The 12,285-nt window shown below is 41.6% G+C and overlaps 2 protein-coding genes across 4 annotated transcripts in view; one reads left to right on the top strand and one right to left on the bottom strand.

The window, feature by feature from the left end:
* Positions 1-10,260, bottom strand: part of MET (MET proto-oncogene, receptor tyrosine kinase) — a 112,469-nt gene extending 102,209 nt beyond the window's left edge. For 2 of the 3 annotated variants that reach the window (XM_046669429.1, XM_046669431.1), the window contains exon 1: positions 9,893-10,257. The gene's annotated coding sequence lies outside the window, so the exon portion shown is untranslated. Of the gene's footprint in view, positions 1-9,892 lie in introns of all 3 variants that reach the window. The other variant, XM_046669430.1, reaches the window with a different exon arrangement.
* The window catches only part of LOC124243325 (basic proline-rich protein-like), a 40,548-nt gene continuing 37,664 nt past the window's right edge, over positions 9,402-12,285 (top strand). Inside the window, exons 1-2 of the mRNA XM_046668936.1 lie at positions 9,402-9,563; positions 9,887-10,710. Coding sequence (XP_046524892.1) covers positions 9,402-9,563; positions 9,887-10,710 — 986 coding nt within the window. The remainder of the gene's footprint in view (positions 9,564-9,886; positions 10,711-12,285) is intronic.

Raw genomic sequence — 12,285 nt, 5'->3', positions numbered from 1 at the left:
CAGTCAGCAAGGCAGATGTGGGAATTAAATAATTCCATAATCATGACCTGTGTAGTGAATTCCTTCTAATTTTTACATAATTCATCAGATCTGTGGGCCTTTATTAAGAGGAAATGCCAGCGTTTGATTATTTTATTTCAAAATCAGTTTTAGTGAAATCTGCAAGGAATAATTTCAGGAAAAAGAAAAACACTGAAGTAGATACTCTCTTTTCTTTCCAATAAAACCAACAGTCCAAAGATGTTAAAGAAATGAATCATACATAATGATCATCTAACTCTGAAAATTAAAACCCACTTAGGAATTGTGAGCGAGCCTTGATGCTAAACACCCGTCTAGTTATTCATTCAGAATCTTTAATAACATTTGGAAAGTAATTAATCAACTTATGACATAGACTCAAGGGCTGTCGCCTTTCATTGTCGTTAATGAAACTGTCCGGGGTTTTATCTGCACTTTTCTGATGATTTAAAGAACAATTTTTTTTGGGTAAGCTCTATGAAGACCAGAAGAATGTTTAAAATCATTGGACCTTGACATACAGATTTCAATGAACAATCCCAGCGTGTGTTAATGAGAGTGAAATAAAATTTAGAAGTATCTTAACTTTGCCATGATAGAAAGTGAATTTTTGAAAAGTCCAAAGTGCGTATCGATTTCTGTTAGGAGGAACCTTTTTCCTGTCAACAAACTTTGCCTTGGCTGCTTCTTTATACACTTCAATAGAACTTAAAATATTTGTTGTACTATTTTACACTCAATTAAAGAAAAACAGCTAGGGTAATATGTTAAGCCCAAAGGTTCCCACAGGCCCTAAATGACTCTATTTGTCTGGTGTCTTTGTGTTAACTAGATAATGGCTGGACCATAGGCTCACTTTGGACAGTGTAGCCCCTTTAGGAGCTGGAGGGATTCTGCCTGAACGTGAGGCCAGTGAGATGACAGGCCACCTAAGACCCTCAGAGGAGAAAAAGACACGAAGGGAAGGCAGGCCCTGATATGATTTCCACGAATCTTCAGACCACTGTCTGAGTTTGTGTTTAGAACATGAAAAATGCAACTCCAATGCACAGGCCAGCATGAACTCTGTATAATGAAGGTCCAAAGAAACGGCCTCAAGATAATATCTGCAAGAAAAACTAATACACATCTACACTAGATGATATTCTAATGGAAAGTAATTATGGATTATAGTTTTTAGGGTCATGACTTTTGGTCCCAACAGTGATAAATGCATTAGAATGCTCTGATCCACTAGAAAATGAATACAGTCATGATAATAGTGTAAAACATTTGTAAGATTGTGTGGTTTTTCTTTTAATACTATGATTTCCTTTGAGAAAATGAAATTTCATTTGAGTGTTTGCGAGAAGCTAATAGAGTGCTTAGGGCATGACTCCGACACTCTTTCTGCTCCTGCTCCAGAATCCTGCATTCCTCCTGGTAGCTGAGGGAAGGACAGACTAAGAGGTCTGATTTAGGAATGAAGAGATGACAGTCTAGGGTCTCCCCATATCAAACCACATGTGACAGAGATGGAGGAAGTTTAGGCTTTGCTTATCACAAGCTCTGCCATCTTCCTGTGGATGTCCCTTGATCCCCACCCAGTTTTGACCAGCCTTCTTCCTACTTGGAAGGTGGCAGCCTGGTTCCTAATGGGACACTCTCTTCACGACTTGCAATGCACCCAAGCCCACGACTCTCCAGCATGTCCACCTACCTCTCCCCTCCCGTAACCTCACGGATCCAATACCCCATCAAAACCTCCAGGTCTTCTCCTTCATTATCTATTTTCTATATCTGTGACATGAGAGTTATCATGAAAAATTGAAGTTGAACTACATTTTTCAAAATGTAAAAATATAGAGGCATCTGACTGCTCATTTATCAAAGCGTGAGACCTATTAATTGAAGTTTAGAAAATCATCTAAGTAGGAACGTGTACAAACACACTGATACATGATTATTACTAATGGTTTGGTCAACCATTGAAATAAAAATTAAGCATGTCAAAATTATATAAGTAAATTACTCCCCATACAGAGCTATCTAAAATTAAATTTCAAAACAAGCTTTAATGATGGTATACATACTCAGTACACCTCCAGGTTCACCTAAGAGAATCTCTATTTCAAGCCCATAATAAGACAACTTTCGTTCTTCTCCACACCAAGACGTAAGAAATTGCCAAATTCTGGCCTCCTGATGTCACATGGAAACAATACACTTTTGATTAGGAAGGTTTTCTGAGGACAAAATGTGATGAGCAGTTAGAAATTCACAGCATGGTATCAAGAAAGATCTCAATTCGCATGTTTCAGGACTATGCCTTCTTCTATTACCACTTTCTTTCTTTTAGAGAAGAGTTGCTACCTCCATGGCAGTTGGGACTCTAATCACATGCATTTCAACTGCACTTCAAGCTACCTATTTGTGCCAGTCCACATGGGAAGTCTAGTTAGCAGAAAATACACACTCACAAACAGGAAATCTAACTACAGTAAGAAGGTGTTTTTCTCCACATAATAGAGTCAAAGATGTGTCATCTGTGTAATTTGGAGTAAAACCCAACACGACTCATTGTTGAGTACCTCTCTCTCTCCCCTCTTATATTATGGCAACTTATGATTACAGCATTATGTTTTCTAAGCCTGTGTGAACCTGCTTATAGATACAAACAACCTGCCCTTTTCTGTGTATAGCTTTCAATCAGTAAGCACGTCAAGGTGCGAGGAAGAATGGCAAGAACATTTAATGGAAAAAAAAAATCAATTTTGAGAAAGCATATGGTAACAACTGCATATTTAATCAAATTAGCCTAGAAATTCCTTCTTATTTTCAGCACTCTTTGCAAGGCAGTTGCTTCATGGTACAGGATGAATTTCAATAAATGTCATATATTTCCTTAGGTGGCTTATTTTTAAAATTTGTCGAACCAGGTCACTGACTCGGAATAGATCTCATTGCAAGACATGACAGATGGATATTGATATTGAATGGAAAGACTGACATTAGCTGAAAGGTTCCGGGAAGAAGAAAAAGTCATTCATCATTCAACAAAATATTTACTGAGTACCTACTGTGTGCCAAGACAAAATGATAAATATTTGGACTTTATATTTACATTACAGTAGAAAGAGGAGTGATGCCAAAATAATTTCCTTGGGGTTAGTAAAGATTACAATTGAATACTATTGGTAAGCAAGGTCTTCAAAAATACTTATATTTTCCACAATGCATCAGAAGAATGCATTAGCACTCATTCAAACATCCATTCTGTCATGGTTGCAGGATTTTAGAACTAACTTCGATTTTTGAAGATGCTGTTTACTGACCCTTAGTGAAAACCAACTTCCTATTTTTCTGGAACAAAAAGGGCCTTCCACGGTTTCAAAGATTTCTTAGACATCAAAGAGCTTAGAGAGACATACAGTTTATGGGTAATGATTTAGGATTTAGAGAATCAAAAACACATGGATTAAATTTCCTTTAAAAGACCCCTAGGTTTAAATTTTAAAAGCTAAAAAGTTGGTCTACACATATGTTAGTCCCAAGCAAAGCCAAAACTTCTTTTTAAAGATAGTTGGCGTTGTCTAATGGACCCAGAACTTGGCTGGATTTTGCCTTCCCACATGATCTGGCCTCAAAGGAGGCAACCTGCTTCCGCTAAACAAATTCACTCCACCTCTCTCTTTCTCTGCCTGTGAAGCCTACATTATTTCAAAGGTCTCCAGCTTTCAGTGCTCTTCTTGATATTTTCAATAAAATATTAAAAATCAGAAACATCCTGTGGTCTTAGAGAACAATTAGAGTACTTTTTAATTTCTCTATTATTATTATTGTTTTTACACACAATTTCAAAATGGGACCTGAGATGTTAGGTGCTGCCGCAGATTTCCAATTATTGGGGAACACGAGATCATTTCAAAGCAGGAAAAGGCCACTGATCTTAATACGTGCAGTGTTTCATGATATATCATTATATTTGCATTTAAAATAGTAGGAAGAAATACAGTACATAATCTTCCATTCTAACACATCGGCCTTCCAGAAGGCCGCTAGCCTGGGCTTTTCACTGAGTTTTTAGGATTAAAGGGAACAAGTTAGTGCACAACCTGTGAGGTTTCATTCCTTTGGAAAAATAGATTGCAACACTGATCTGATGGCTTTTAAAGGGCACTGGAAACCAACACAGTGAACGTTTTGAATTTCAATGGTCAAGGAATAACAACTGATGAAGTTCAGGCAGATCTAAAAAAACAAAACAAAACAAGGAAAGCACCAGTATTGCAAAAAGAGAGTTCATTCTGAATGAGAACTTGGAAATGAAATATGAAATCTACATATAAAGTTATGATGAATTTAGGTTTCAGAAAATGATTGCTTCAGTTTAAGAACGAGATAACTAGATTACCCTTTAGTTTAGAAATATACATAGTTTGATAGAAAGACTGTGGGCTGATGAGTTTAGAAAAATAAGTATATGCCAACAGATGATGAATTATAAAACATCTTTTTCTTTTTTAAATTGCTAAGCTAATTTTCCAGAGAGGAAAAATATCTAAGAACTCAAGAAGATAGAATACTTTGCAGAAGCGGTCCTGGGGCCTTTGGCCATGCATACTGCTAAATTCAATAGCACCTAAAGGTGACACAGGGGACCACTTGGCAGGTATGGTCAGGGCCAAGATTGCAAAGGAGAACCACCAGGAGCCAAATTTGGCCTGCAGACATTTTGTCTCTCTAGCTTGCACAGTGTTTTAAAGATGCTGAGTCAATATTTTAAAATTGAGAGAGTCTAGCTTCTCCTGAAGATTTGAAAGACAACACCACATGGGCCCATGCCACACACTGGACCTCATGGCAACTTCGATGATGCCAAGTGGTGGCTGCTCCTCTTAGGCAGGGCTTTTTCTGAGCAGACCGTCAGTCCCTAGTGAAAGGGTTAGTTTTACCCATTTAGGTACCTGTTTGCAAATCTGATACAGGATATAGACAGGGCATAAAGGGGAAGGAAAAAAAAGATGAAGAAAATCCAACACAGTAGTTTAACACTGGAGAGGGAAAGGAAAGGAGAGAGAGAAGGAAAGAAAGAAGTGCACAGCAGACAGAAGCTGTATATCATCAGCAATTGCCTCCTTTGCTGTCTCCAGATTTATACTATGGAAGGGATCCATGACAAAACCTATGGGTATTATTCTCAACAAATCCCAGTGGGTCAGGCTCACAGTATAGAAAATAAGAAGGAAAACTGTCTGAGTGGAGCAATATCCCCAATCAGAGATAGGGTGTGGGGATGGGACCAGGGAACTGCAGGAAAATATCATGTGTTCTCTCCTTCCCAGTGAACTTTGACAGGCATTGTCTAGGTCCTTCTCATAAAAAACAGGGACTCCATATACAGCTGTGCAGGCTGTGCACTGCACAATTCTAGAGAAAACAAAATGAGAGTGGCACTCCTGAGGAATGCAAAATAGAAGCCCTGCTCCAGATATCCACATGGCTCTTTCTCTTGTCTCCTTCAGGTTCTAGCTCAAAGGCCACCTTTGCAGAGAGGCTTTCTCTGACTCCACTACTGAATTTTTCAATCTCCACCCGACCCCTTCTTATCCTTGACAGTCCCTACTCCCCTTCACCACTTCATGCTTCCTTGTAGCTCTTACCACCACCTCACATACATCACGTTTTATTTATGTATTTTGTTTGTTTGCCTTCCTCAACACAGGACAGAGCATCATGAGGTTGGAGACTTTTGTCTGTTTTATTCTCTGCTGCACTGCCGGAGTCTAGAATTATGCCTGGTAGGTGCACAACAAATTATGCTGATTGGCTAAATCCACAATCACATTCTTAGAGTACAGCAACCAGGCGTTCACTAGAACCCGTGATTCTCTGACCACATTTCATAATTGCTCTTCCTTATATTAGGAGAAACACATTTTCAAATCTTACGGACCATTACATAATTTCTGCGGCTCATAAGCTTTTACATAGTTTCTAGGGGCCCTACAGCTACATAATTTATTACAGAAATTAAAACAACAGGAGTAACCTGCATAAACATACTTGCACAAATTTATACAATCACAGAAGAAATATGTATACCCAGGTATGCGATTAGCCAGTTAGCTGTTTTTTTATGTCACTGTGCTTACACTTCCTTCTATAAATGCCACACATGTGATTTTTCTCTCAATTACGTTTTATAGCTTATAAAAACACTTTATTTTGTCCCTTGAGAAGCAAAGCAGTCTGATTTTACTGAATGTTTTTATTGAAACGAATCCCAAGGGGAATATACTAAACTGTTAAACACAGCTGGAGAGATATGTGAGAATGGGCCTTCTGATAGAGGAATAGATTACAAAATTACTCACAGCTCTTAATCTGATAATGGGAGAATGTCCCCCACATATGAATGGAGCCTTTCTTGGTATGCTTTACTACAATGAGAAAGAGAGAAAAAGAGAACTGGAGAAAGAGAAGGTGAGAAAAACCCCAGAGACTAGAAATGTTCTAGTCATCATTTATCACTAACCTAAGAATCCCAACCTATTTCTCAGTGGAAAATGCATCAGATAGCCAACCTTCACTGATGTCTGGGCAGAGGCTGTGTGGTGCTGTTGAATTATGAGGGCCAGGCTCAGGGACACAGTTTCCTTGGCTATAACACGGGGAGGTCAAGATTTTGATATCAGCCTTGTCTATCTTGTAAGGTTGTTGTACAATCAGAAAGATGATATACTCAGAAACAGCTTGAAAATTTTAAGAGGTCTCTAAGTTCGAAATTTTTGATTTCTAAAAAATGTCTATTATTTAACAGCAAACAGGATGACTTCTAACATTGTCATTCTTGTGTGATGTCCCCTTAATAATTATGGATCTTGGTTCTAGTGTCTACGTGTGACATTTATCTGTATATGTAGATTGTAAACTCTTCAAGGGCAGAGATTTCATTTCTTTCTTTTTAAAAATGTTCCCCTAGGGGCCGGCCCGGTGGCGCAGCGGTTAAGTTCGCATGTTCCACTTCTCGGCGGCCCGGGGCTTGCCAGTTCGGATCCCAGGTGAGGACACGGCACCGCTTGGCAAAAGCCATGCTGTGGTAGGCGTCCCATGTATAAAGTCGAGGAAGATGGACACGAATGTTAGCTCAGGGCCAGTCTTCCTCAGCAAAAAGAGGAGGATTGGTAGTAGTTAGCTCAGGGCTAATCTTCCTCAAAAAAAAAAAAAGTTCCCCTAGTACCAAACAGATATGATGCTCAACATACAATCCTCAGCTATTTTCGGCGAGGCGAATGTGGGCCTGGCAGCAACTCAGCGTCTGTTAAGAACAGGGAATTAAAGTGATCCTGAGTTGACAACAGTCAGTATATCTACCATTTATTACTAAGAGGTGACTATCTTCCAATGAGCAAAGCCCTTGAAGAAACTCTGCCCTGAAGGCTCAGAGTCAAAGACACCAGTTTCAACACACACTATGGAAGTAAAGGAGGTTACCTGCCCAGCCCTGGAGTTTCTGCATATTTTGTCCCCTTAAGGTGGCACAATTAGGAAATTTGCTATTCCATGAACAACCACAGAGAATATTATGGATGGTGGGAAAACAAAGCATAGATGGTTCTGGTGAGAAGCATTAAGCCTAATGACAGTGAAGAAGAAACCATGAAATTGGAATGGAGAAAAGCATAGAAGGGCTTAGGAGCAGCTCTGACCAAACCAAGGGAAAGGGATGAGGAAGAAAGGGGCAGAGAGTTGGGAGCAGCTCTGAATGTGCAGGGAGCTGTGTACACATCATGGATGTGTCACCATAGGCACTGGCGCAGCCACTTACAGAAAGGGGTGTGTCCTGTTAGCCCGCTTGAGTTATTCACTTTGTTCTGAGATGACCACGTTTGAGAAAAAGTTTATTTGAGGATATTATATACATTTGTCAAAGGAAAATTAGACTAATGCTATTTTGGACTATTTTTTTAATCAACAGATAAAGAAATTGATGTTTGAAATGTATTTCTTAGTCTAACTCATTGAAATAAATTTTTAAAAATTTCAAGATTATAGTGGGACATATGCTTATATAATTTTAAAAGGAATTTATAAGATAAGGGTATTTTTCATGCTTAGAAAAGTGTCATTTTTCTTTTATTGTAGGTTTAAAAGTCATGAAAATACTACTTATGAGCTTTCATATTGACTGGCTGTGGTTAACCTTGTACATCTTTATCATTCAGATAAACCTTATCCACTAATTCTGAAGGCACTGAGTGCACATCTAATGTAAACCTCTACTGCGATGTATTAAGAACAAAGCCATCTTTGAAAAAGCAGTAGTCAGCAGATCATCTTTTATATGCCATAAATTCCATCATACTAAAATCAAAATATACTTAGGTTAATAACTATAGGCTTATGCACTGTTAAGTCTGAAACCTGAACAGAATTTTTTAAACACCAGTATATTTTATAGGCAATCAGACACATTTTTGGTACTACAAAAATTTCTTATGAGTGACGTAAATTTTACCTGTCTTATTCAGCCATTCAAAAAGAATGAACAGTGAATACACCACAGACTTGCAGTCTATGATTGGAACCAAAGCACCTCACTTCTGTTCCACTATGGAAGTTTACATGTTAAAACAAAGCCCAATAAGCTTAGAGCCAGAAAGGAAAGCTCTGTACCTGTAAATAATCCAAGCATCATTTACAGTTTACATAAAAGCACAATTTATGCCCCAGTAGCACAGAGAAACATGATGTACATCATTTTCAGATCATCCTCATGCAGACAAAATTCATTAGTCAGCTATAATAGTTTAGCTATAAAGGAAAATAATGTTTTTCTGAATCCATTTGCATGGCAATGCGCATGTGTCTGGCTGATGAAAATGACAGCATAAACCTCCACCACAGCATAAACTCTACAAAATGTGAACAGTCTTCTTAACATTCAGGAGAGGGTCCAGATAGTCCATATTCTCTCCAATGTCAGTTTTTACAATCCTCTCGTATTCATCGACCATCTTAACTTGGCAATTAAAGTATCCCGATTATTTTGCCTAAGAGAGTTGACAATATTTCATTCTGCCCCAGGGCTCCTTTGAACATAAAACGGTGATAAGGTAAAATACACTGGGCAACTATTCATGTGTGAGCCACTGCAATCCTCTCCAACTGTCAAACGAGTAAATGACTCTTAAAACATAAAAGGTATGAAATGGGAAACCTTACTTCGGAGTAAATTCTGCATTGGCAATGGTTGGTGAAAATACTCTCGCTGGTGCTTTAATTATTGGGTCAGTACCAGTACAAGCCAGACTGCTGACCTCTGGTTATAATCTACTTCACCCAGTAAGACAGATGTCGTTCACAGAGCCCCAGCAGAGAAGGTACGAGTGAAAACGATGAATCACAAGCCTGTGTATTTGCTAGAAATGAAGAATTCAGAACTTCACAGAAACACCTGCCCCTTAGAAGAACCCCCATGTAATACAGATAAAGGAGAGCTGGGAAAAGGAAACCGCTCGGCGGCCCGAACCTTGCCGGCTGCATCACCCTGGGACTGGGTGACCGGATCCCTTTTGTAAGGGCTGAGTCAGATCACAGCCTTGAAACTTGCCCGGCCATAACAGTCATACAACCCCCTCTACCCCAGCGCCCCTCTCTCTCCAGTCATACAGGCGGCCATCAGAAGCGACCCCCTAAAACGAAAAGCCCCATTCTAGCTTCGACCTCCCCCCTGGGCACAATCCTTCAGTTGCTGAAGCCCCTAAACTCTCGCCCACCTCCCTGGTCTGGTCCTCTGGAGCAGTAGTCGGGTCTCTTAAGGGAACAAAGAGAGCAGAAGCGCTGGGGCGAGGGGTGGGTACGGGATCCGAAGGGGCTGTAGTTTTACCTTGCAGTGCCAGGACCCGGCCGGGCGAGAAGTCAGCCGCGCCGGGACCACCCGCGCGCTCCGCGCTCCCCGCCTCCTCGCAGCAAGTCAGCTGTCGCCCCGCATCTGGCTCGCGCCCTGCGCTGGGCTCCGCATCTGCTCACAGAGCGCTCGGGGCGCTGCGGTCGGCGAGAACCTCCGGGTCACCTGCCGCCGGGCCCAGCCGAGCGCCCCGTCGGCTCTCCGGCCGCTCCCTCCGCCCCTTCCCACCCGCGAGCTGCCCGGCCCGTGACTCAGCCGGGCATCGGCGCGGGCCCGGGCGCGTCCAGGCTGGAGGCACGGCCAGGCGCCCCAGCGCGCCGCCCGCCCGCCGCAGCACGTGTCTGTCTGCCCGGCGCACCGTCCGTCCGCCCGCCTGCTTGGTCCGCGGGTCCAAGGACCGCTGAGGTGCGGACCAGCACCACCCCGAGGGGGAAATCGGCCCCCGCCCTTCCTGCCGCCCGCGCGCCGCGCCTGGCCCCGCGGGGGTCGCGTTTCCTCCCTGCCCCGCCCCCGCCCCGGCCCCCGCAAGGTGAAACTTTCTCGGGGGAGAAGTTTCTCGCTTGGCTGCGCGCTCTCGCCTCTCCGAGCTCGGGCAGTTTGCTGGGAGCCCCGCCGCAGAGCGGCGCGACCGAGTCTCCCCCTCCTGGTGCTCGCGCGGCGAGCGTCCCCGGCGCGCACTCCGCGCTGCCCGCGCGCCGCCGGCGGGACAGGCGCGAGGCTCGGCGGCCGCCGGGCGCTGCCCCGGGACCGAGGGATCCGGGCAGGGCTGAAACAAGGCGTGCATTGTCGGGGCGGAGGTAGGAGTGGATGCACGAATTGTCCCCAGGATTTCCTTGCGTAACCATGATCCCGTACTATCATAACTCGAATTTCTGGAAGGAAGAACAACACGGGAGTTTAACCCTGAGGAAACTTCAGTTTCTTAACGTTTTCTTTCTTTTTTTTTTTTTTCCGTAGCAGGAAACAGGCTGATTAAATAACTAGGCAAACAGCAATGAACAAGCAAAACAGAACAAAAGTTTAATTCTTGAATGTTGAAATCTTATGATGCTTTGTAAAAAAAGGGTTTTAGTGGCTTAGTGCATTGTATTAGGATAACTTTTTATATCTCACATGTCTGAATATAGAAATTGACATAAACCTTCTGGAGAAAACAGACACTCAAAGGTAACAGGATCTAAGGAAGAGCATTGCCTGCTAGGACGTGTCATTGTCCCGTTTGACTCTCAGAAGGCCCTGACACATGCGGGCATCTGGTAGTTATCGACTGTCGCAGGACAAAACGACATTGTGCAGGTTCAGGAATTATTTAGTAGAGAATGAAAAATAAGGAAATACAGTAGGAGTAGTTACGGTTTTCCTGAGATCTTATTATATGCCAGGCACTTTACTGGGGACTACATAGAACAATTACAATTTTCAAGAGAGATTACCTCATAATTCCCCAATTTTATGGAAAAGGAAAGTTCCTGTTACATAATATTGTACTAGAACTCTGCCTTGAACCGTTTTGCAGATGGGGAAACTGAGTGCCTGAGAGGGTCCCATAGCTGGTTAGTAAAAGAGGAGACGTTAGAACCCAGCCCTCAAGTCCCAGTCAGGTGTTCTTCACACCGGGCCAAGAGGCCACAGTCTGTCCCGGGTAAACAGACAACGCAGTCCTACCGAAGTTTTCCTGACATCACCTGGCATGATTTAACAATGACTACAGTTCATAGTAAAAGGCTGATTTACTGGTTGGAGGGCACTGGGTCTATTTATGGGCAAATCGATTATAGATTTGGGGTTCAGTACCAACTTCAACAGAAGGTGAATAAACCAATGAATTTACACACACACACACACGCACACACACACAATTAGCCATAGTTGTCCAAAGGCATGATTAGAGTGCTGTTTCTATTTCCTGGTTTCCATAGCAATGTGTTAACTGGATTTTTAGATTGCATTATGTAGTTGCCTTAACAGGTTTTCTGAGTTTGTGTGTCATGATACAAATATAAAAGAAAAAAATTAAAGTGGTAGAAAGATCCAGAAAAGCCAGTGTAAACTGGAAAATAAAATAGATTATAAATCCAAATAATCTATTATGTATTTTTAGCTCTGAAGTTTCCTAGTTACTATTACTGACAAATTTGAATCCAGCTTTGAAACTGTATTAAAAGTTATCATTTTGATTTATTAATTTTAAATAAGGAGATCACATTTTATAAAAATAACATAACTAAGAATAGCATAACTGAAAGTATGTGTGTGCACATCAAATAGTTAGTTTTTACTTACTGCCTAGATAGATTTGACCAGAAAAAGAGTTAAAAGTAAATTCACATATTTGGAAATGGAAAGAAGAAGAAAAAAAGTTAATAGGAGTT

This window comes from Equus quagga, chromosome 8 (genome assembly GCF_021613505.1).
Source record: "Equus quagga isolate Etosha38 chromosome 8, UCLA_HA_Equagga_1.0, whole genome shotgun sequence".
NCBI lineage: Eukaryota > Metazoa > Chordata > Mammalia > Perissodactyla > Equidae > Equus > Equus quagga.
This window is presented reverse-complemented; position numbering and strand designations above follow the sequence as displayed.